General features: G+C 43.9%; 1 protein-coding gene across 2 annotated transcripts; it reads left to right on the top strand.

The window, feature by feature from the left end:
* The first annotated feature begins 2,048 nt into the window (after positions 1 to 2,048).
* On the top strand, positions 2,049 to 7,081 carry LOC129858168 (uncharacterized). 2 transcript variants are annotated; one of them, XM_055927187.1, is made up of 2 exons: positions 2,049 to 2,264; positions 3,424 to 7,081. In XM_055927187.1, exons 1-2 carry the CDS (start codon positions 2,234 to 2,236, stop codon positions 5,676 to 5,678), a joined length of 2,286 nt encoding a protein of 761 aa, XP_055783162.1. In that variant the 5' UTR covers positions 2,049 to 2,233; the 3' UTR covers positions 5,679 to 7,081. The 2 variants fall into 2 exon arrangements, with proteins under 2 accessions (XP_055783162.1, XP_055783161.1); XM_055927186.1 differs by lacking the exon at positions 2,049 to 2,264 and adding an exon at positions 3,088 to 3,226.
* Positions 7,082 to 24,806: the final 17,725 nt, after the last annotated feature.

Below are 24,806 nucleotides of genomic sequence, written 5' to 3'. Positions count from 1 at the left end.
GCTAGGGGTTAACTCGAGTTGATCACGCGTGACCATCGGAGCCAATCAAAATCTCTTTCGACCCGCACGCATTTCCTCCGTAGGCCTTCAGAGCTTTCTTCAACCTGAAACAGTGTTGCCATGTTTGTTTTTTTCCTGCAGGTTAGGCTACTTTGAAAACGATGTCGCGGGTGAAAATGTATTGGTTGCGGGTTTTTGGACTATTTCTAATTTACACTGCGGCCGCCATGGCATTTCTATTAAAACATTTGTATTTCACTGTGACCTGCTGCTGACTGTCAGGGGGGAGGGAGGTAGGCTATTGTGGAGTGAGTGGTGTGTGTGTGTTGAGAGAGCGCAACTGTTATTGGCTGAGTCATGTAGAGGGAGCAGCACGCGCACGTTGTGACAACTTTTTACCATTTAATGTCAGTTTCATTGAGGACTTTTCCCTATAAAGAGAACCACATGAGGGTGTTCCATAACTTCCATTTCAAATTTCCATTCGGGCAGCCCCGAGACCCAAGAACTGAGCATGCATAAATCACTTAACTTGATGCCGTTTTCTTATCTTCATTATTTATTGATGTGCACCAGTTCTAGCTTAATTCATGTTTTACGGGAAAAGGGTTGGAAATAGTTGTCTCCATATTGACAATCTAAATAGCCTACCTATAAATGTGGATAGTGATACATTTGCCTCTGTTGGCTACCCTTTGATACAAAAATCGAAAAAATAAAAACTGTCTGATCATATTCAGTGTATATATATATATATATATATATATATATACTCATTATTTAATTCAATGATTTAAATGATGACCCCAGTAGCCTATTTCAGCAGGCTATTGGGAAACACAGGCACTTCTTACCTCGAAATCGCCTCGCTAGTCATGTTGATTAAAATCGTCTGTGGTAATTTAGCAAGCTGCTACATCGTTCAGTTAACATCTTGCCTACATCTTGTCTAGGCTACTGTAGACTATCTGAAATGAGATGTAGGCCCATCATGGGATAAAGGCTAACTGTCTTTATCTAAGCAAACCATGGCAAAGTTGAATTACAATCATAAACCCAGATTTTAGTCTGTAGCCTATGTCTCTTGCAATGACAAGTCAATCTCCCAACATTTGTTTTTTTTATCTTCATCCAAGTATTTCTTGCTCAGGGATTTTGAGATCCTCTGTCCAGCTTTCATCACTCAAACTCTCCTGTCTGATTTCTCTGTAGTTAAACACATGCACAAAGGGGATTTGTTTACAATTAGTAACTGGGTGGTTCTTACTTACTGACTTTATTGTCCCCATGGGGAAATTTTGTTGCATTGTCATGCACACGTTTAAATACAAAACAAAATTGACAATACAACTTTTATAACAGTTACATACCAATAAAACATTTATTTTTTAAAGACTAGCCTGCTTGCTTTACTGAGTTGATAGGAACATTAGCCTGAGCTATTTAGGGGGGATATCACACCTGGCACAAATGATTGTCTAGTTCTGTTTGTCTAGTTCGAGCCCTGAATGCTGATTGGCTGAAAGCCGTTGTATATCAGACCATATACCATGGGTATGACAATTTTTTGTTTTGTTTTACTGTTCTAATTATGCTGGTAACCAGTTTATAATAGCAATAAGGCACTCAGGGGGTTTGTGCTATATGGCCAATTTACCACTGCTAACAAATGTACTGAGGCACTCCGTGTTGTGTCATGCTTAAGCACAGCCCTTAGCCATGGTACATACCCCTTGTGCCTTATTGCTTAATAATAGCAGTCAAACGAGTTAAGTCGACATCCATTGATGGAAAATTATCTGGCGAATTTAATAAGTTCAAATTGTATTTTCTCTTGAACATATTCAAATTCCTTTATTACATTGTCATAGCTCACATATTATTTTGAGGAAAACCGAATTTAGCTTCTCATGTCGTTACAAGTTACTACGATATGCCGCCTTAATTGGCTCGATAACGTTATGGAAAAAGGTTTTATTGTATAAATGTGCCAACTCCTGTCGTGCAAAAAAAAGGGTTCGTTTTCTGGTATTTTGTGCGGGTTTTGAGTGGTCATTGTAACTGAAATTTAACTTGACCTGGCAACATGACCTGAAAGAATGTGCAGAAAAATAACGGAGAAACGAAACATCGTAACTGCTGAAATTGTATTTGCTGTAAATGTGATTATTTCAAGCATTTGAAATCCACTCGTTGGCGTATGGAAGTCGGCGCGTCCCAAATGTAGCAGAACATGACGGCACAAAGTCAAAATGTCAACAAAGGTTTGTTCACCCAAAATTGGCACATGCTAATGTAGCTAGGCTAACGTAGCATCCTCTGTTGGTTTTAATCTCGTGGAAAACAGCCATGGGATAAACAATTCAAATTATTATTAAACATTTTCAATTCGATAAAGGGGCAATCTGCAGTTCATACAACAACAACGCGAGAAAACGCCAATTTCATGGTAAAAAGAGGGTGGGGCTGGAGAAATGTAACCACTCAAATTCATAGTTATTTCTCGATTCATTGATTTTCTACTTGCTTCCTCAAAACGCTTTGGAGAAGGTCAGCGGCAAGGGTTCTTCTCTTATAAGAGGCGAGGAGATGCCTAGGTAGCACAGAAAGATGAACCATGTTTTGAGACTATAGTTTTTGTTTACAATTACGTTGTTTACATCGTGAAACAAGCTTATCTATATGGATTGTGTGATATGTCCAGTCATCTTAATGTTGACATGTGGTTGCATGATCCCAAATCAAAATAGGCACTAGCCCAATATTAAACCTTTGATTTTAATTATTGCATTAATCTAAGGGCATTCCATAACGATTGCTTTCAAGATAACTCATGGTCCAATGCCTAGCTATTGGCAGCGTGTGTTCCCGAAGCTACATCCATAATCGGTAGACGGTTCTGAATGGAGAATTACCGTTTGCAACACAGAGCAGTGAACAAGAAACTATTCAATCCAGTTTTTAGATGCAGCCCCTGTCTGGGAGAGCACCTGGCTGTTTGGCGGGACTCATTAGCTAACAACAGACAGGTGAACCACCGACAGGTGTGTGCAAAAACAAGTAATTGGCATCCATATTCGATTTTGATTTGGGGAGGGGTAGCATCTAAAAACGGGGTTGAATAGTTTCTTATTCACAGCTCGGCAATTCAAGCTGAGATTCTCCCATCAGAACCGTCTACTGAGTATGGCTGTCGATTTGGACACGGAACACATGCTGCTAGCAGGTAAAGTCATTGGGACATGCGTTATCTCCAATGCAGTTGCTATGGAATGCCCTTAGATCTTGTCTTATAAATTAATGAAATAATTAATCATAGGTCTAATATTGGGCACACATATTTAGAGTACAGTCGTTGTTACTAATAATGTATTTTTGGGGCATAAATCAACACCAATTTCTATTATTCTGTTCTCCACACAGGAAGGAAGAAGACAGCCCAACCTGGAGTAGCAGGTCTGAACAACCTATCAAATGGGAATCCTGCAAATCAAAACACTCACAATTCATTTGTGCAGGATTCAAGAAGGCCAGATGAGTTTGACTTTGAGTGTGTGGTAAATTCCAAATTCAAAAACTCAAAAGTGTGGTTTTGTGAGAAATGTCGCTTTTTGACCACAGATTTTGATGATTACAGCAGCCATATTATGGAGCATGCGGTAATGAGGTTTTACTGCTTCTATTGTAACCATGTCTCATACAGCGAGGCCGAATTAAACCACCATGTAGAACAGCACACCAGAGTACACCCCTTCAAGTGTCAGTTCTGTGATTATAGAGCTGTGAAGAAAGACTATGTTGAAATGCATATGAAGCGAATACACAATGCGCCTCCTGAGAAAGTATCCAGTGCTTTGCCCAGAGGTCCCAAACCGGCCTCTCTCCCCAGTGCTCTGCCCAGAGATCCCACATTATCAGGGATCTTAAATACAAGGGTCGCACCTTTGCGCACTAAGAATATTACAACCAGAGTGGATGAAGGAAGACCTATGGATGGGACACTGGATGCAAACATATTGCCCAAAGTAGAGGTGGAGCTGTTGGCACCTTTAAATGAACCAATTCAACACAACAGGCCTTTGACTGTCTCTTTCCCTGAAGTGGGGACCATCCCCCCTGGCTGCCTTGTTGAACTTGTTGAGGTGAAAACAGTTAATGGGACCAAAGAACTAAAGTTGAGACTTGTCTCACAACAATCTAATGGGTCTGTAATGAAAGCCTGTCGGACCACAACCTCACAAAATGCCACTTTGTGTAAATCATCTATGTCCAACGCCACTCCAACTAGAGAAAAGCCAGTGAAGAAGAGAACTTGCACAGGCAACATATCAACCCGACAAATAAATGACCAGAAACAAAAGGATTTAACAACTGCCCCCTCCACAAATGGCATACAACTGAAAAAACACTCTGAAGAATTGCTGGTGATGGTGAAAGATGTAAATCAGCCATTTGAGATAAAGAAAGAGGAAGTGAAGGAAGAGAACTGTGATTCTGTGCAAAAATCTGAACGCTTGCATTCATTTACAGCTGTCTCGAGTGTGTCCATGATGGGAAACGTCAATGGCACCAAATCACCCTTTGTTGCACCTGCTGCAATGTCGTCTTTTGTATTGTGCAACCCTAGAAGTAGCACCCTGGTCATTCCCACTCCAACAAACCAACCTAAAGAGGATGAGACTTGTCATGTGGCTGACTCAATCACCTCTGGTTGGACTCAATCTGAGAATCCATTAGTAGATGACGTGCCAGGGCCAAAAGGTTTCCCAGTCATTTCAGCTGTATTTTCTCTAAGTAGCCCTCAGCTCTTGGCGGTGGCTCTTCGGACCATAGCTTTGGGTAATAATTCACCCTCTGCAACGGGAGAGCAAGGAAATGTCAAGAATTCTTTGATCCTCACACCTGCTAAGACAACAGCAGTGTGCAAAGGGCATGAACACAAGATAAACCCAGGAAACACTGACATGGCCCCCGAGTGTTTGTCCTCTGTTCATGCACCTCAAATGATTCCAAAAACCTGTCACCAGGTGCAGAGTGCTCAATGTTCTAGACACACCCAATCACTAACAAGTAATCCCTTGAGCACCAAGGGGGAAAATAACAGTGTTACAATAAAGCTTCACAAGAAAACAGTTTTGAATATGAAAAAAAGTCCTCCAAAGGTGGCCAAAAAAACAGTAAACACACGGGACAGTTGGATTGGCCAAATTGACACTGAAAAAGGGTCAGTCCCCAGACACTGGAAAAGTTCAGCAAACAAGCGGGACATTTCTGGCAGACTCTCTTCCTGCCTGAAGCTCTCATTGAAAAGGATACGAGTAGAAGAGGAAAGTAGCCTTCAACGTTGCACACCTGAGTTGAACCAACGAAGGAAGAAAAGAAGACGACGAGACATGGTATCTGGGTCAAAGACTTTCACCCACCTGTTAGATACCACAGGTGACAGGGTTATTATCTGCCCAACTCCACTGAAAGAAGACCAGCTGGTGAAGCAACCAGGCCCAAACCAACCTGTTGTGGTTCTCAACCATCCCAAGCCTCTGGTTCTGAGAGGGAGGTTAGGAATGGAGACGATTCCAGACATTGGTCCAACATGTCACATAATGAAAATGAAGTTGAGCAAAGTAATGGGACATACGTATGAGGTGATTGGATGTACCGTTAAGGCCTCTCCTTAGGGTGATGGCAAATTGTTATGGAAAATGATAGATTTACTTGCTGGGGACAGAACACTAAACATTGAGTTATCAAGAGTCTGATGCATTGCGCCATTAAGGGTTGGCTTGCACTCATTTCCAGGGTCCCTAGATGAGCTTCAGATTAATAATGGATAGACATTTCATACAATTTGTTACTTCATCGATGATGAAAGACTGAACCCCATTGAGAGAAACAAGTGGGCATTCAGGCAGGCATCATATTTTCTTTTTTTTACAATTAGCATTTTTGCTGCAGTATCATTGGTAGCACAGATCTGTGTAAATATGATTGTATATTTGAATGAACTGACATTGCAATTTTTTTCTGATGGACGAACAACTGCTTAAATTAAATGAATGTCAATTATTTTGAATGCATTTTGAATAAAATAATATGTAACCCCCTGGTTACTTTTAGCCGGACTGCATTGAATTACTGTGTTCAACACAAGGCAACAGTCGGACACGAGGGAGAATAGAACACCAGCAATGTTGCTAATTTGATGTTTTGAGTATTTAAGTTGATAACTCACTCTTTAATTAACTAGATAGCTACACAAAAATAGTGTATAGAATGATAGCCATGAGGACAGCAAGGGATTTTTTTTTTTTCAACTGTCATCGTAAGACCAGATCAGGCACATCTCTCTGCCGTTGTCTCTGAAAAAAGCAATTGTAGCTAGAGCTGCCACCCGATACCAGTGTTTTAACATCAAAATATAAATAGTTGTCAATCCTACTACAGAACTCTGAAAATGTTACCACATAGTGAATAGAATGTTCATGCTAAACCTCTTTCCAATGATCACTGACTTTTTGTATTGTAGCTCTGAAAAAAGTTTGGTTATATTATCCAACCTCATCATTCCTGTTTTATATTTTGCATTTATTATGGTTGACTGACTTGACATTAACATTTTAAGTTCCTAGTGGAACAAAGTAACTCAGTGCTACTCTATTGAACCCTTTTCTAGACTTTTACATTTTTAACCATAATTCCAGGTGGTTCCTGCCATCTTTAGCCCTTGTTTTCTTTGGACTTTTTGTCATGGGTTACTGCTGTATATTGCTAGAAGTGTTTGAACTGCTCCCTCAATCATCTGTTTTTCTGTATTTTTTATGTAAAAGTATCAGAGAAAATATTGAGTTGTTTTAGGTTTGACCATAACAATATATTTATCAAAATATAGCTCTTGTTTAGATGTGGTGCAGATCTTTAAATGTACATGTATTTTGGTTTCCTTTGAAATTTCTCTCATCTTTTTAAATGGGAGTTATTTGCATAACAATTATAGTTGTCGTTCTCATGTTGTCAGTGTTTTCTGTCCTCTATATTATGTATTATCTTAATGTGCCATTTTGAATAAAGATCTTTTTTCATACATTCGCATTGCTGTATTTACATGTACAGGGCCTAAAAAAAGTCTACACCCCCTTGAACCTTTTTCACATTTTGTTGGTTTACAAAATGTGATTAAAATTAATTTAGTTGTACTTTTTTTTGTCAACGATCTACTGAAAATACTCTGTCAAAGTCGAGTAAAAATTCTAACATTTCTTTTTAAAGATTAATAAAAAAAATCTAACACTAATATACCTTTATTGGACAAGCATTCACACCCCTGAGTAAATAGATGTTAGAAACACCTTTGGCAGCTATTACAGCTGTGACTCTTCTTGGTTAAGTCTCCTAAGAGATTTGGACACCTGTATTGTGCAAAATTTGCATTTTCTTTTAAAAATTATTCAAGCTCTGTCAAGGTGTTGTGGTTCATAGCTACATGGCAATTTTCAAACCTTGCCATAGATTTTAAAGCAGATTTAAGACAAAACTAACTTGGCCACAGGAACATTCACTGTCTTCTTGGTAAGAAACTCCAGTGTAGATTTGGCTTTGTTGTAGGTTATTGTCCTGCTGAAAGGTGAATTCCTCTCCCAGTCTCTGGTATAAAGCAGACTGAAGCACATTTTCTTCTAGGATTTTGCCTGTGCTCAGCTCCATCCTGTTCCTTTTTGTCCTGAAAAGCACCCTAGTCTTTGCTGATGTCAAGCATACCCATAAGTATGATGCAGCCACCACCATGCTTGAAAATAAGGAGGTTGTTACTCAGTGATGTTGTGTTTGATTTGCCCCAAACATAAGGCTTTGCATTTAGGCCCAAAAACGTATTCCTTTGCTATGTTTTTTTTCTTCTCCAGAATTACTTTAGTGCCTTGTTGCATACATATATGAATGTATTCTGTATATTCTTCTTTTTGGTGCAGCAGGTAGCCTAGTGGTTAGAGCGTTGGACTAGTAACCAAATGTTGCAAGATCGAATCCCCGAGCTGACAAGGTAAAAATCTGTCGTTCTGCCCCTGAACAAGGCAGTTAACCCACTGTTCCTAGGCCGTCATTGAAAATAAGAATTTGTTCTTAACTGACTTGCCTAGTTAAATAAAGGTTAAAATAAATACACATTTCACTGCCATTTGGATCACATATGTTTATTTGATGCAGATTTATGACAACTCAGCAACACAATGGTAGGGATTATCTGAGCTGGTCTTGGGTCATTGATAAGTCATTGTCTCAAAGCAGCCTTGAAATGCGTTTCAATTATGCTGTGGATCATGTATTAAACAACCCGGACACATCAAAGATGCACTTGTCCTGAACGGAGCTGCAGGACAGGAAGGAAACTGCTGAAGGATGTCACCATGAGGCCTTTGGTGATTTTGAAACAGCTACACAGTCCAATGGCTGATGGGAGAAAACTGAGGATGGATCCAAAATAATGAGGTCAGCTGGAGGACAGGAAGGAAACTGTTAAAGGATGTCACCATGAGGCCTTTGGTGATTTTAAAACAGCTACAAAGTTCAATGGCTGATGGGAGAAAACTGAGGTCATTATTGTGGATCCATCCTCAGTTTTCTCCCATCAGAAGGACAAGTGCATCTTTGATGTGTCCGGGTTGTTTAATACATGATCTACAGCATAATTAAAACGCATTTCAAGGCTGCGTTGAGACAATGACTTATCAATGACTTCAATAGATCCGTCCTCAGTTTTCTCCCATCAGCCATTGAACTTTGTAGCTGTTGGGCCACGGGTGTGAAAGATTCAGCAGGCTACTGGCATTACACACCTGGCTAAAAGATTACTGTAGCTCTGTTGGAATAACTTTTATAGATACATTCGACACCTTCTGGAAAAAGAAAATACTCTACAGGAATTACGGAGTCCATCCAAGTCATTTTAGCTCCTGGACTCTGTCCACACATTTCAAGGCTGCGTTGAGCCAATGACTTACAGTATCAATGACACAAGAACAGCTCAGTTAATCCCTACCATTGTCACTGAGTTGTCATAATGCTGCATCAAATATACATTATCCCAGAGGCATTGGTAGACACAATGTAAGTAACTTAATGTATGTCCCCCTAACTGCCCTGAATACTTCTGTTGATCCTACAGCTATTGTATGCAGCAATCATGTGCCTATGAACCAGACTTATACTGTTAGCACTGAGGCGGTGTGCCCTAGTAGGAAGTCCACTGTGTGCATCTCACCCTGCACAATCAGAGGCACTATAAATAACATGAGCAAGTCTACTTCTGATAAGCTTCCCAGTAAAGCATTAAAAACAATCAAGCAACCCAGAAAAGTACATATGTAACCTAAGAAACAAGATTCATGAAGTCAATCACTTGCTTGTAACAGATGACATTCATATTCTGACTATCTCTGAAACTCATTAAGATAATACCGTTGACGATACAGTGGTAGCAATAGATGGTTATAACACCGAAAAGACAGAAATACCAATGGGGCGGTGTTGCAGTCTATATTCAGAACCACATTCCTGTAAAGCTTAGAGAGGATCTCATGTTAAATACTGTTGAAGTAATATGGCTACAGGTTAATCTGCCTCACAGAAAGCCCATTCTTGTAGGAAGCTGCTATTGACCACCAAGTGCTAACAGTCAGTATCTGGATAATATGTGAGAAATACTTGATAATGTATGTGATATCAACAGAGAGGTATATTTTCTGGGTGATTTAAATATTGACTGGCTTCAATCAAGCTGCCCACTCAAGAAAAAGCTCCAAACTGTAACCAGTTCCTGTAACCTGGTTCAGGTTATCAGTCAACCAAGTAGTTACGAACAGCACAGGAATTAAATCATCAACATGTATATATCATATCTTCACTAATGCTGCAGAAATGTGCTTGAAAGCAGTATCCAGAGCCATCGGATGTAGTGATCACAATATTGTAACCATATCTAGGAAAACCAAAGTTCCAAAGGCTGGGCCTAATATAGTGTATAAGAGGTCATACAAGAAGTTTTGCAGTGATTCTTATGTTCATGATGTAAAGAATATTTGCTGGTCTGTGGTATGTAATGAGGAGCAACCAGATGCTGCACTTGACACATTTATGAAATGTTTTATTCCAGTTACTAATAAGCAACGTACCCATTAAGAAAATGACTGTAAAAACTGTTAAATCCCCTTGGATTGATGAGGAATTTAAAAATTGTATGGTTGAGAGGGATGAGGCGAAAGGTATGGCAAATAAGTCTGGCAACACAACCGATTGGCAAATGTACTGCAAGTTGAGAAATCATGCGACTTAACTAAATAAAAAGAAGAAGAAACAATACTATGCAACACCGCCCCCATTGGTATTTCCATCGAGGTCATTCTGACTGGTTGCATCACTGTCTGGTAAGGCAACTGCTCGTCCTCCGACCGCAAGGCACTACAGAGGGTTGTGCGTACGGCCCAGTACATCACTGGGGCAAAGCTTCCCGCCATCCAGGACCTCTACATCAGGTGGTGTCAGAGGAAGGCCCTATAAATTGTCAAAGACCCCTGCCACCCTATTCATAGACTCTTCTCTCTGCTACTGCACGGCAAGTGGTACCGGAGTGCCAAGTCTAGGTCCAAAAGGCTTCTTAACAGCTTCTACCCCCAAGCCATAAGACTCCTGAACAGCTAATCAAATGGCTACCCAGACCCCTCTTTTACGCTGCTGCTACTGTTTATTATCTATGCATGGTCACTTTAACTCTACCTACATGTACATATTACCTCGATCAACCGGTGCCTCCGCACATTGACTATGTACCAGTACCCCCTGTATATAGCCTCTGTATTGTTATTTTACTGCTGCTGTTTAATTATTTGTTACTCTTATTTTATTGAATTTTTTTAACTTATCAATTTTTTTACTTAACACATTTTTCTTCTTAATTAACTTCTTAAAGCATTGTTGGTTAAGGGCTTGTAAGTAAGCATTTCACTGTAAGGTCTGTTGTATTCGGCACAAGTGGCAAATCATGTGATAAATTATATAAAGAATGATAGTAAAACGCTTTGGAGGACCTTAAATTAAATGTTGGTTAAAAAGGCAAACTCAGCTCCATCATTAATTGAATCATATCACGTTCCTGACCTGTTTTATGTTATTTTTGTTTGTGTTTAGTTGGTCAGGGCGTGAGTTGGGGTGGGCATTATATGTTTTGTGTTTCTATGTTTAGGTCACTTGTAATTAGCCTTATATGGTTCTCAATCAGGGACAGGTGTTTGACGTTTTCCTCTGATTGAGAACCATATATAGGTTGGCTGTTCACACTGTTTGTTTGTGGGTGATTGTCTTCCGTGTCTGTGTCTATGCAGCACACGGGACTGTTTCGGTTTGTTTGTTCGTTAGTTGTAGTCTGTACCTGTTCGTGCGTTCTTCATGTTTTATGTAAGTTCTCATGTTTTAGGTCAGTCTATGTCGTTTTGTTGTTTTGTAATTTTCCAAGTGTTTTTCGTGTTCGTCTTCGTCTTTCAATAAATTCATTATGTATTCACAACCCGCTGCATTTTGGTCCTCCGATCCTTCTCTCCTCTCCTCGTCCGAGGAGGAGGAAGAAGTAGACAATCGTGACAGAATCACCCACCAACCTAGGACCAAGCGGCGGGGGAGAGCTCAACAGCGAAACCAGGACTCGTGGACTTGGGAGCAGATATTGAATGGAGAAGGACCCTGGGCTAAGGCAGGAGAGAATCGTCGCTCTCAGGAAGAGAGGGAGGCAGCTAAAGCCCAGGAGCGGTGGTTTGAGGAGGTAGCAAGGAGACGTGGCTGGAAGCCCGAAAAGCCTGTGAGTAAACCCCAAACATTTCTTGGGGGGGGGGGGCTAGAAGGGAGAGTGGCGAAGTCAGGTAGGAGACCTGCGCCCACTCCCTGTACTTACCGTGGAGAGCGAGAGTACGGGCAGACACCATGTTACGCAGTAGAGCGCATGGTGTCTCCTGTACGTGTGCACAGCCCGGTGCGGTACATACCAGCTCCTCGTATCGGCCGGGCCAGATTGAGTATTGAGCCGGATGTCATGAAGCCGGCCCTACATATCTGGCCACCAGTACGTCTCCTCGGGCCGGCTTACATGGCACCAGCCTTACGCATGGTGTCCCCGGTTCGCCTACATAGCCCGGTGCGGGTTATTCCACCTCCCCGCACTGGTCGGGCGACGGGGAGCATACAACCAGGTAAGGTTGGGCAGGCTCAGTGCTCAAGGGAGCCAGTACGCCTGCACGTCCGGTATTTCCGGCGCCACCTCCTCGCTCCAGGCCAGTACCACCAGTGCCTACACCACGCACCAGGTTTCCAGTGCGTCTCCAGAGCCCTGTTCCTCCTCCACACACTCTCCCTGTGGTGTGTGTATCCAGCCCAGTGCCTCCAGTTCCGGCACCACGCACCAAGCCTCATGTGCGTATCCAGAGCCCTGTACGCACTGAGTTTTCTCCCCGCACTTGTTCTGAGGTGCGTGCCCTCAGCCCGGTACCACCAGTCCCGGTACCACGCACCAGGCCTATAGTACGTTTTGAGAGTCCAGTGTGCCCTGTTGTTGTTCCCCGCACTAGCCCGAAGGTGCGTAGCTTTAGCCCGGTACCTCCAGTTCCGGCACCACGCACCAGGCCTACAGTGCGTCTCAGCCGGCCAGAGTCTGCCGTCTGCCTAACGGCGCCTGAACTGCCCGTCTGCCCAACGGCACCTGAACTGCCCGTCTGCCCAACGGCACCTGAACTGCCCGTCTGCCCAACGGTACCTGAACTGCCCGTCTGCCCAACGCCGTCTGAACTGTCCGTCTGCCCAACGCCGTCTGAACTGTCCGTCTGTCAAGCGCCGCATGAACTGCCCGTCTGTACTGAGCCTTCAAATCCACCCGTCTGTACTGAGCCTGCAAAGCCGCCCGTCTGCCATGAGCCTTCAGAGCCGTCCGCCAGACAGGAGCCGCTAGAGCCTTCCGCCAGACAGGAGCCGCTAGAGCCTTCCGCTAGACAGGAGCCGCTAGAGCCTTCCGCCAGACAGAAGCCGCTAGAGCCTTCCGCCAGACAGGATCAGCCAGAGCCTTCCGCCAGACAAGATCAGCCAGAGCCTTCCGCCAGACAGGATCAGCCAGAGCCTTCCGCGAGCCATGACCAGCCAGAGCCGTCAGCGAGCCATGACCAGCCAGAGCCGTCATCCAGCCATGACCAGCCAGAGCCGTCATCCAGCCATGACCAGCCAGAGCCGTCATCCAGCCATGATCAGCCAGAGCCGTCATCCAGCCATGACCAGCCAGAGCCGTCATCCAGCCATGACCAGCCAGAGCCGTCATCCAGCCATGACCAGCCAGAGCCAGCCTGCCAGGATCCGCCAGAACCAGCCAGCCAGGATCCGCCAGAGCCAGCCAGCCAGGATCCGCCCCTCAGTCTGGTGTTGCCCCTCATTCTGGTGTTGCCCCTCATTCTGGTGTTGCCCCTCATTCTGGTGTTGCCCCTCATTCCGGTGTTGCCCCTCATTCCGGTGCTGCTCCTTATCCTGGTGATGCCCCTTAATTTAGGTGGGGTTATTTGGAGGGTGGTCATTGTGAGGTGGATAAAGAAGCGGAGATTTATTATGGTGGGATGGGAACCACGCCCAGAGCCTGAGCCACCACCGTGGACAGATGCCAACCCAGACCCTCCCCTAGACTTTTGGTGGTGCGTCCGGAGTTCGCACCTTGAGGTGGGGGTTCTGTCACGTTCCTGACCTGTTTTATATTATTTTTGTATGTGTTTAGTTGGTCAGGGCGTGAGTTGGGGTGGGCATTCTATGTTTTGTGTTTCTATGTTTAGGTCACTTGTAATTAGCCTTATATGGTTCTCAATCAGGGACAGGTGTTTGACGTTTTCCTCTGATTGAGAACCATATATAGGTTGGCTGTTCACACTGTTTGTTTGTGGGTGATTGTCTTCCGTGTCTGTGTCTATGCACCACACGGGACTGTTTCGGTTTGTTCGTTCGTTAGTTGTAGTCTGTACCTGTTCGTGCGTTCTTCATGTTTTATGTAAGTTCTCATGTTTTAGGTCAGTCTACGTCGTTTTGTTGTTTTGTAATTTTCCAAGTGTTTTTCGTGTTCGTCTTCATCTTTCAATAAATTCATTATGTATTCACAACCCGCTGCATTTTGGTCCTCCGATCCTTCTCTCCTCTCCTCGTCAGAGGAGGAAGAAGTAGAAAATCGTGACAAATCAGATGGCTCATTCATCACAAAAACCACTGATATTGCTAAATACTTTGTTTGTTTCATCCTCAAGATTAGCAAATTTAGGCATGACATGCCAGCAACAAACGCTGACACTACACATCCAAGTATATCTGAACAAATTATGAAAGACAAGCGTTGTACTTTGAATTCTGTAAAGGTAGTGTGGAAGAGGTGAAAAAATTATTGTTATCTATCAACAATGACCAGACACCGGGGTGTGACAACCTAGACGGAAAATTACTGAGGATAATTGCCACTCCTATTTGCCATATCTTCAATTTAAGCCTACTAGAAAGTGTGTGCCCTCAGGCCTGGAGGGAAGCAAAAGACATTCCGCTACCAAAGTATAGTAAAGCCCCCTGGCTCAAATAGCTGACCGATCAGCCTGTTACCAACCCGTAGTAAACTTTTGCAAGCAATGGTGTTTGACCAGATACAATGCTATTTTACAGTAAACAAATTGACAATAGACTTTCAGCACACTTATAGGAAAGGACATTCAACACGTACTGTACTTGCACATATTACTGATCATTGGCGGAGATAAATTGATGATAAAAATATTGTGGGGGATTTTTTGTTAGACTTCAGTGCGGCTTTGACATTATGGAGTAAAGCCAGTGTGTCTATGTATGCAGATGACTCAACACTAGACACGTCAGCTACTACAACGACTGAAATGACTGCAACACTTAACAAAGAGCTGCAGTTAGTTTCAGAATAGGTGGCAAGGAATAAGTTAGTCTTAAATATTTTTTAAAAATTCAATCATTGTATTTGGGACAAATCATTCACTAAACCATAAACCTCAATTAAATCTTGTAATGAATAATGTGGAAATTGAGCAAGTTGAGGAGACTAAACTGCTTGGAGTAACCCTGGATTGTAAACTGTCATGGTCAAAACATATTGATATAACAGTAGCTAAGATGGGGAGAAGTCTGTCCATAATAAAGCACTGCTCTGCCTTCTTAACAACATTATCAACAAGGCAGGTCATACAGGCCCTAGTTTTGTCACACCTGGACTACTGTTCAGCCGTGTGGTCAGTTGCCACAAAGAGGGACTTAGGAAAATTCCAATTGGCTCAGAACAGGGCAGCACGGCTGGCCCTTAAAAGTACACGGGGAGCTAACATTAATGACATGCATGTCAATCTCTCGTGGATCAAATTGGAAGAGAGATTGACTTCATCACTACTTGTTTTTGTAAGAAGGGTTGACATGCTGAATGTTCTAAGCTGTCTGTTTAATCTACTAGCACACAGCTCGGACACCCATGCATACCCCACAAGACATGCCACCAGAGGTCTGTTTAATCTACTAGCACACAGCTCGGACACCCATGCATACCCCACAAGACATGCCACCAGAGGTCTGTTTAATCTACTAGCACACAGCTCGGACACTCATGCATACCCCACAAGACATGCCACCAGAGGTCTGTTTAATCTACTAGCACACAGCTCGGACACCCATGCATACCCCAAAAGACATGCCACCAGAGGTCTGTTTAATCTACTAGCACACAGCTCGGACACCTATGCATACCCCACAAGACATGCCACCAGAGGTCTCTTCACAATCCCCAAGTCCAGAACAGACTATGGGAAGCGCACAGTACAACATAGAGCCATGACTACATGGAACTCTATTCCACATTAGGTATCTGATGAAAGTGGTAGAATCAGATAAAACAAACAGGTAAAAATAGACCTTATGGAACAAAGGGGACTGTGAAGAGACACACACAAAGGTACAGACACACGTATACTCACACAAGCGCTAGCACACGCACTCTACACACACGTACATTTTAATATTGTTGTATGGCTGTATTATAGATTTTGTATTGTTGATATGTAGTGGTGTAATAATGTTATATGATGTACTGTTTTATCTTTTGTTTTATAAGTAATGTAAGTGCCTTAACGTGTTTGGACCACAGGAAGAGTAGCTGCTGCCTTGCCAACAGCTAATGGGTATCCCTAATAAATACAATTACAAAAGTCAGTAAAATCTTTGAAATTGTTTATATTTTTGTTCAGTATAACTTAGGCTTGCCTAAAGAAAGGGGGTGAATACTTATGCAACGACTATATTTTAGTTATTTAATTTGTAGAATTTTCTTTTCACTGACATTATGGAGTATTTTGTGTAGATCAATGACAAACAAAATACAATTAAATCTATTTCAATCCCACTTTGTAACGCAACAAAATGTGAAAAATAGTTGAAGGGGGTGTAGACTTTCTATAGGCCCTGATAGTACAGACCAGGAAGACCACTTATCTACACGAACAGGCAAACACAGAACCTTGAAGGGGGAACACATTTTCTAGAGCAAATATGTTTACTCTTCAGTTAACCTTTCTGTTACCAAGCTCATAGTTACTATCCATGTAGTAACTATAGTAACTATCCATGGAAAAGCCACCATAGATTGTAACAGACAAACTGTGGGAGAGGCAGTCTTTATATCTGAATTATGTGATGTTAATCCCCATAGAAGGCCCACAAGGAGCTTTGGCTGCAGTTTCTCCTCTCCAATGCAGAAAGCCTGGAGGACAGATCCTAATGGTCGGAGAAAAGGATCTGACTTTTTGTATTAGAATGCTAACATTAGCTTGGTTCTATGTAGCCAACTCCAGTCATTCTAGGTTTCTCCGGAAAGTTTCTCAAGACATTATCCAACAAGATTACAATTTTGAGGTCTGGTGGTCCTGTGAGAAGTTGTTTTCTGTTTTCTGTTCTCCATACCCCCATAATATTAACCACTAGAGGAGGTCAGTTCATAACTTGTTGGTACCAGCACCCATCCTGTGAAGAGAGAGGAATAAGGCACTGAGTTAAAGGCCCTAAAGAACTCATCATCTCCACCAGTACCTGTTAGCTCTGTTTTATGCACAGTGCTCCACTAAACAATGTTGCAAGTCGTATTTGGACAATATATCATACTTTTTCCGCACATGAATGCACTCACATGAATGCACAGTGGAATTATAGATAGAATTAGCGGCATTCTTTGGTGTCCATTTTCTTCATGGTGAAAAAGATTTGACCAAGAGTTGTAAGACTGGTTACCTGGACACAGATTACACCTATAGTCCTGGGCCTGGTTTCCCATCCCAAAAGCATTTTAAAGCTAAGTTCATCGTTAGAACCTTAGTAGGAATATCGTTAAATCTCCAAGCTGTTTCCCAAAAACATTGCTATTAACGTTGCACTGAAACTCTTGCAAACTAACGCCTGCCTCAGACCACTCGTAGAACAGCTAAGTGCGTTGTTAGATGCTTTTTTGCTCTCCAGCACCACTTTATACACAGAAGATCTCCACTAGACATAGATTCACTGTGTTTATCCATCTCTTTGACCACAATAACATCAAAATTAAGTTGACTACAAATACAAAGTTGCCTTACAAACAAGCAAAGGATAAAAACATGCTTCAAATAATAATGAAGATGACTGCATTAAAATATAAATGTTCTACCTACAGTATATGCCTATATATAATTCAATTTAGTTTTATTTAGCTATTTGTCTAATGTCCAATTTTTGCCTTAATATATTTCATGATGTGTAGCCTAACATGAGAAATTATGTGCCAAATATTGATGTAGTGCAGTATAGAGTAAGCACTAGAATAAGCAGCCTCAATGTTTGCAGCCATAGGTGATATCACTCTAGGAGCTGATTGGTCCCTGCTGAACCCCCCCCCCCCCCAGCATAGACCAGCATACATTTCAAACTGGTCCATGCTGGTAAGATGCTGGTCAAGCTGGTCTGTCAGAACAGTTCACAATAAAACATTTTTGAACAGTGCTTGGGCATAACAATGAGGACATTGATGAAAGAATGGGAATGAGGAAATACAGAGGTAAGGTAGTGGCAGAAAGGCACTAAACCACTCTTTTTAAAGGTGTTTAATAACCAAGTCATATGTTTCCAGGTTTTTATTTTGCAACTTTGTATTACAGGCTATATAACCATCACAGCATTACATACAATACACTGTTTTTGACTTCTCTAAAACTGATTAACATGGTTAAATTTAGCTGACAATGTCAAGGAGCTGTTGGCCAAGGCCAGGAGGTCCACACTTGAAATTAGGTACCAAATACCTTATCCCTGTATTCACTGCTTCTAAGAGACTTTATTGCATGTTACAAATAGCTGAAGTAAAAATGTATTTTCTGTACAGCACTTCGAGATATTATCTGATGTACGAAGGGCTATATAAAATAAAATTGATTGATTGATTGATTGATCTTTACAATGTAATAATTAAGGTTTCACTGTAGAAACATAATGTAAATGGATTCCTTCTCCTGATGAAAGAAAAATAAACTGCAAAAATAAGCACTTTGTTGTCGTGCGCTACCCTGAAATCTCCCTAATGATGATTTATTAAACTTCTATGGCTGCTTTTCATAACAGAAAGACATCTCAAAGTGCTTACCCTCCTAGGCCCTTAACACTCTACTTTCTCACAGGCTAATGTTAGCAAGTTTAAGAGAGCTGGTGGGAATGTTTTGTGATTTCAAAATCATAAAAAAACACAGTATTTGATTTAAAGACATATCGCACACACATACCAAAACAATGAAACAATAAAAATCTCACTAGAAACTAGAAATCACGAAACCTGTGATTAACAACAGTTGCACACTGTAAATCCAGGTGTTTACATAACTTAACACATAACTAAAAAAAAATCTGTAACACTTTAAACACTTCAAGGTATTTATCATTTCAATAAAAAATGCACAGTGTTTAGATTGTAAACACCAGAACATATTTATTTGCTAAAACACTTTTTAAACAAATTAACACAATATTTTAACACTGCAGGGTTCGTGTAAAGCCGTACCTGTATATTTCCCAGTATGCCTTAAAAGTGAATATGAGTGACACCCACCCATGCCTATGTTTGTTAGTGGCATAGTTAAGATTGATGTGTTCAAGAACTTCCAATACTTAAATGTTTCTGACTTTACTGTTTTATCAATTAAAGGCGAACCCCTTTTTGACCATGTTATACATTTCATAAGGCCTTTAGTTATGGCCTAGTTATCCTCGACATTGTGGTCTGAAAATCCTGTCTCATGGGCCAGATCAGACCTGCAAGTCACAATACACTGATTTATGAAATGATTTACTTCTTCTTATTTGAATCCAACCAGAATTTCCAACAATTAGACCATTTTATCACCCACAACCTGCACTCAAAATGAATGCTATAGTGAAAGACCTACAGTTGAAGTCGGAAGTTTACATACACCTTAGCCAAATACATATAAACTCAGTTTTTCACAATTCCTGATATTTCATCCTAGTAAAAATTCCCTGTCTTAGGTCAGTTAGGATCACCACTTTATTTTAAGAATGTGAAATGTCAGAATAATAGTAGAGAGAATGATTCATTTAAGCTTTTATTTCTTTCATCACATTCCCAGGGGGTCAGAAGTTTACATACACTCAATTAGTATTTGGTAGCATTGCCTTTAAGTTCGTTTAACTTGGGTCAAGCGTTTTGGGTAGCCTTCCACAAGCTTCCCACAATAAGTTGGGTGAATTTTGGCCCATTCCTCCTGACAGAGCTGGTGTAACTGAGTCAGGTTTGTAGGCCTCCTTGCTTGCACACGCTTTTACAGTTCTGCCTACAAATTTTCTATAGGATGAGGTCAGGGCTTTGTGATGGCCACTCCAATACCTTGACTTTGTTGTCCTTAAACCATTTTTCCACAACTTTGGAAGTATGCTTGGGGCCATTGTCCATTTTGAAGACCCATTTGCGACCAAGCTTTAACTTCATGACTGATGTTTTGAGATGTTGCTTCAATATATCCACATAATTTTCCTACCTCATGATGCCATCTACTTTGTGAAGTGCACCAGTCCCTCCTGCAGCAAAGCACCCCCACAACATGATACTGCCACCCCCGTGTTTCATGGTTAGGATGGTGTTCTTCGGCTTGCACGCCTCCCCCTTTTCCCTCCAAACATAACGATGGTTATTATGGCCTATTTTTGTTTCATCAGACCAGAGAACATTTCTCCAAAAAGTACGATCTTTGTCCCAATGTGCAGTTACAAACCGTAGTCTTTTTTTATGGCGGTTTTGGAGCAGTGGCTTCTTCTTTGCTGAGCGACCTTTCAGGTTATGTCGATATAAGACTCGTTTTACTGTGGATATAGATACTTTTGTACCCGTATCCCCCAGCATCTTCAAAAGGTCTGTTGCTGTTGTTCTTAGATTGATTTGCACTTTTCGCACCAAAGTACATTCATCTCTAGGAGACAGAATACATCTCCTTCCTGAGCGGGATGACGGCTGCGTGGCCCCATGGTGTTTATACTTGTGTACTATTGTTTGTACAGATGAACATGGTACCTTCAGGCATTTGGAAATTGCTCCCAAGGATGAACCAGACATGTGGAGGTCTACCATTTTTTGTCTAAGGTCTTGGCTGATTTCTTGATTTTCCCATGATGTCAAGCAAAGAGGCACTGAATTTGAAGGTAGGCCTTGAAATACATCCACAGGTACACTTCCAATTGACTCAAATGATGTGAATTAGCCTATCAGAAGCTTCTAAAGCCATGACATAATTTTCTGGAATTTTCCAAGCTGTTTAAAGGCACAGTCAACTTAGTGGTTGTAAACTTCTGACCCACTGGAATTGTTATATAGTGAATTATAAGTGAAATAATCTGTCTGTGAACAATTGTTGGAAAAATGACTTGTGTCATGCACAAAGTAGATGTCCTAACCTACTTCCCAAATCTATAGTTTGTTAACAAGAAATTTGTGGAATGGTTGAAAAGCAAGTTTTATTGACTCCAACCTAAGTGTATGTATACTTCTGACTTCAACTGTATAATGCAACACTACCTAAATTATCTAAACTGGAACAACAATCTCAGTAAAGGGTGGAAGAAATATAACCCCTTATAGATTGGATTCGTTTTGAAAAATGTACGTTATTTATATAGTATAAGATCAATTAATCAATCAATGTGCATGAGGTGTCACGCCCTGGCCTTAGTATTATTTGTTTTCTTTATTATTTTAGTTAGGTCAGGGTGTGACATGGGGAATGTTTGTGTTTTATAGGTTTTGGGTGGTTATATGGTAAAGGGGGTGTTGGGTGTGGTGTATGGGTTTGTGTTGAGTGCATGTGTCTAGTTGTGTCTATGTTGGTGTAGTTGTCTAGGAGAGTCTATGGTTACCTGAATGGGTTCCCAATTAGAGACAGCTGATTTCTGTTGTCTCTGATTGGGAGCCATATTTAGGGTGGCCATGGGCTTTCATTTGATGTGGGTAATTGTCTATGTTATACGTTTGTAGCCTGTATGTGCACTTCGTTCATAGCTTCACGATCGTTTTCTTGTTTTGTTAGTGTGTAAGTGTTTCTGTTTCGTTTTTGCCTTCGTATTCATTAAAAGGAATATGGCTTATTTTCCTACTGCTGCGTTTTGGTCCGTCAATCCTCCACACGATCGTGACAGAATTACCCACCAATATAGGACCAAGCGGCATGTAAAGCGGCAACAGGACCCACCTACACAGGATTCTTGGACATGGGAGGAGATACTGGATGGTAAGGGGCCGTGGGCACAACCGGGAGAATATCGCCTTCCTCGTGAAGAGCTGGAGGCAGCTAAAGCCGAGAGGAGGCGATATGAGGAGGCAGCACGGAGACAAGGCTGGAAGCCCGTGAGTACAACCCAAAAATTTCTTGGGGGGGGCCTTAAAGGGAGTGTGGCGAAGTCAGGTAGGAAACCTGCGCCTACTCCCTGTACTTACCGTGGAGAGCGAGAGTACGGGCAGACACCGTGTTACGCAGTAGAGCGCACGGTGTCTCCTGTATGCGTGCATAGCCTGGTTCGGTACATTTCAGCTCCACGTATCGGCCGGGCTAGACTGAGCGTTGAGCCGTATGTCATGAAGCCGGCCCAACGCATCTGGTCACCAGTGCGTCTCCTCGGGGGGCCGGCGTACATGGCACCAGCCTTGCATGGTGTCCCGGTTCGCCTACATAGGCCGGTGCGGGTTATTCCACCTCCCCGCACTGGTCAGGCGACGGGGAGCATACAACCAGGTAAGGTTGGGCAGGCTCGGCGCTCAAGGGAGCCAGTACGCATGCACGGTCCGGTATTTCCGGCGCCACCTCCCCGCCCCTACCCAGTACCACCAGTGCCTCCTCCACGCACTAGCCCTATGGTGCGTGTCTCCAGCCCTTTACCACCAGTGCATAAACCACGCACCAAGCCTCCTGTGTGTCCCCAGAGTCCTGTGCGTCCTGTTGCTGCTCCCCGCACTAGCCCTGAGATGCGTGTCCCCAGTCCGGTACCACCAGTTCCGGCACCACGCACTAGGCCTAATGTGCGCTCCCAGGGTCCAGTATGCCCTGTTCCTGCTCCCCGCACTAGCCCTGAGATGCGTGTCCCCAGCCCGGTACCACCAGTCCCGGCACCACGCACCAGGCCTACAGTGCGCCTCAGCCGGCAAGAGTCTGCCGTCTGCACAGCGATGCCTGAACTGCTCGTCTACCCAGCGCCATCTGAGCCATCCGTCTACCCAGCGCCATCTGAGCCATCCGTCTACCCAGCGCCATCTGAGCCATCCGTCTACCCAGCGCCATCTGAGCCATCCGTCTACCCAGCGCCATCTGAGCCATCCGTCTACCCAGCGCCATCTGAGCCATCCGTCTACCCAGCGCCATCTGAGCCATCCGTCTACCCAGCGCCATCTGAGCCATCCGTCTGCCCCGAGCTGTTAGAGCCGCCCGTCTGTCCCGAGCCGTCAGAGCCGCCCGTCAGACAGGATCTGCCAGAGCCGCCAACCAGACAGGATCTGCCAGAGCCGCCAACCAGACAGGATCTGCCAGAGCCGCCAACCAGACAGGATCTGCCAGAGCCGCCAACCAGACAGGATCTGCCAGAGCCGCCAACCAGACAGGATCTGCCAGAGCCGCCAACCAGACAGGATCTGCCAGAGCCGCCAACCAGACAGGATCTGCCAGAGCCGCCAACCAGACAGGATCTGCCAGAGCCGCCAACCAGACAGGATCTGCCAGAGCCGCCAACCAGACAGGATCTGCCAGATCCGCCAGCCAGCCATGAGCAGCCAGATCCGCCAGCCAGCCATGAGCAGCCAGATCCGCCAGCCAGCCATGAGCAGCCAGATCCGCCAGCCAGCCATGAGCAGCCAGATCCGCCAGCCAGCCATGAGCAGCCAGATCCGCCAGCCAGCCATGAGCAGCCAGATCCGTCAGCCAGCCATGAGCAGCCAGATCCGTCAGCCAGCCATGAGCAGCCAGATCCGTCAGCCAGCCATGAGCAGCCAGATCCGTCAGCCAGCCATGAGCAGCCAGATCCGTCAGCCAGCCATGAGCAGCCAGATCCGTCAGCCAGCCATGAGCAGCCAGATCCGTCAGCCAGCCATGAGCAGCCAGATCCGTCAGCCAGCCATGAGCAGCCAGATCCGTCAGCCAGCCATGAGCAGCCAGATCCGTCAGCCAGCCATGAGCAGCCAGATCCGTCAGCCAGCCATGAGCAGCCAGATCCGTCAGCCAGCCATGAGCAGCCAGATCCGTCAGCCAGCCATGAGCAGCCAGATCCGTCAGCCAGCCATGAGCAGCCAGATCCGTCAGCCAGCCATGAGCAGCCAGATCCGTCAGCCAGCCATGAGCAGCCAGATCCGTCAGCCAGCCATGAGCAGCCAGATCCGTCAGCCAGCCATGAGCAGCCAGATCCGTCAGCCAGCCATGAGCAGCCAGATCCGTCAGCCAGCCATGGGCCGTCCCGTAGTCCGGAGCTGCAGTCCCTCAGTCCGGAGCTGCAGTCCCTCAGTCCGGAGCTGCAGTCCCTCAGTCCGGAGCTGCAGTCCCTCAGTCCGGAGCTGCCGTCCCTCAGTCCGGAGCTGCCGTCCCTCAGTCCGGAGCTGCCGTCCCTCAGTCCGGAACTGCCGTCCCTCAGTCCGGAGCTGCCGTTCCTCAGTCCGGAGCTGCCGTTCCTCAGTCCGGAGCTGCCGTTCCTCAGTCCGGAGCTGCCGTTCCTCAGTCCGGAGCTGCCGTTCCTCAGTCCGGAGCTGCCCCTTAATTCAGTGGGGTTAATGTGGAGGGGGGTCATTTGGAGGAAGCTAAGGAGGCGGTTAGTGACTATGGTGGGGTGGGGACCACGACCAGTGCCGGAGCCGCCACCGTGGAAGGAAGCCCACCCAGACCCTCCCCTAGACTGTGTAATGGTGCGCCCGGAGTTCGCACCTTAAGGGGGGGGTTATGTCACGCCCTGGCCTTAGTATTATTTGTTTTCTTTATTATTTTAGTTAGGTCAGGGTGTGACATGGGGAATGTTTGTGTTTTATAGGTTTTGGGTGGTTATATGGTAAAGGGGGTGTTGGGTGTAGTGTATGGGTTTGTGTTGAGTGCATGTGTCTAGTTGTGTCTATGTTGGTGTAGTTGTCTAGGAGAGTCTATGGTTACCTGAATGGGTTCCCAATTAGAGACAGCTGATTTCTGTTGTCTCTGATTGGGAGCCATATTTAG

This window comes from Salvelinus fontinalis, chromosome 6 (assembly GCF_029448725.1).
Source record: "Salvelinus fontinalis isolate EN_2023a chromosome 6, ASM2944872v1, whole genome shotgun sequence".
Taxonomy (NCBI): domain Eukaryota; kingdom Metazoa; phylum Chordata; class Actinopteri; order Salmoniformes; family Salmonidae; genus Salvelinus; species Salvelinus fontinalis.
The sequence above is the reverse complement of the archived record's forward strand: the minus strand, read 5'-3'. Positions and strand labels throughout refer to the sequence as shown.

Excerpts from the sequence above, each read along its gene's own strand:
- LOC129858168 (XM_055927186.1), top strand. The coding sequence starts at position 3,187 with ATGGCTGTCGATTTGGACACGGAACACATGCTGCTAGCAG. Across the intron at positions 3,227-3,423 it reads GGAACACATGCTGCTAGCAG|GAAGGAAGAAGACAGCCCAA; the intron begins GTAAAGTCATTG and ends TTCTCCACACAG.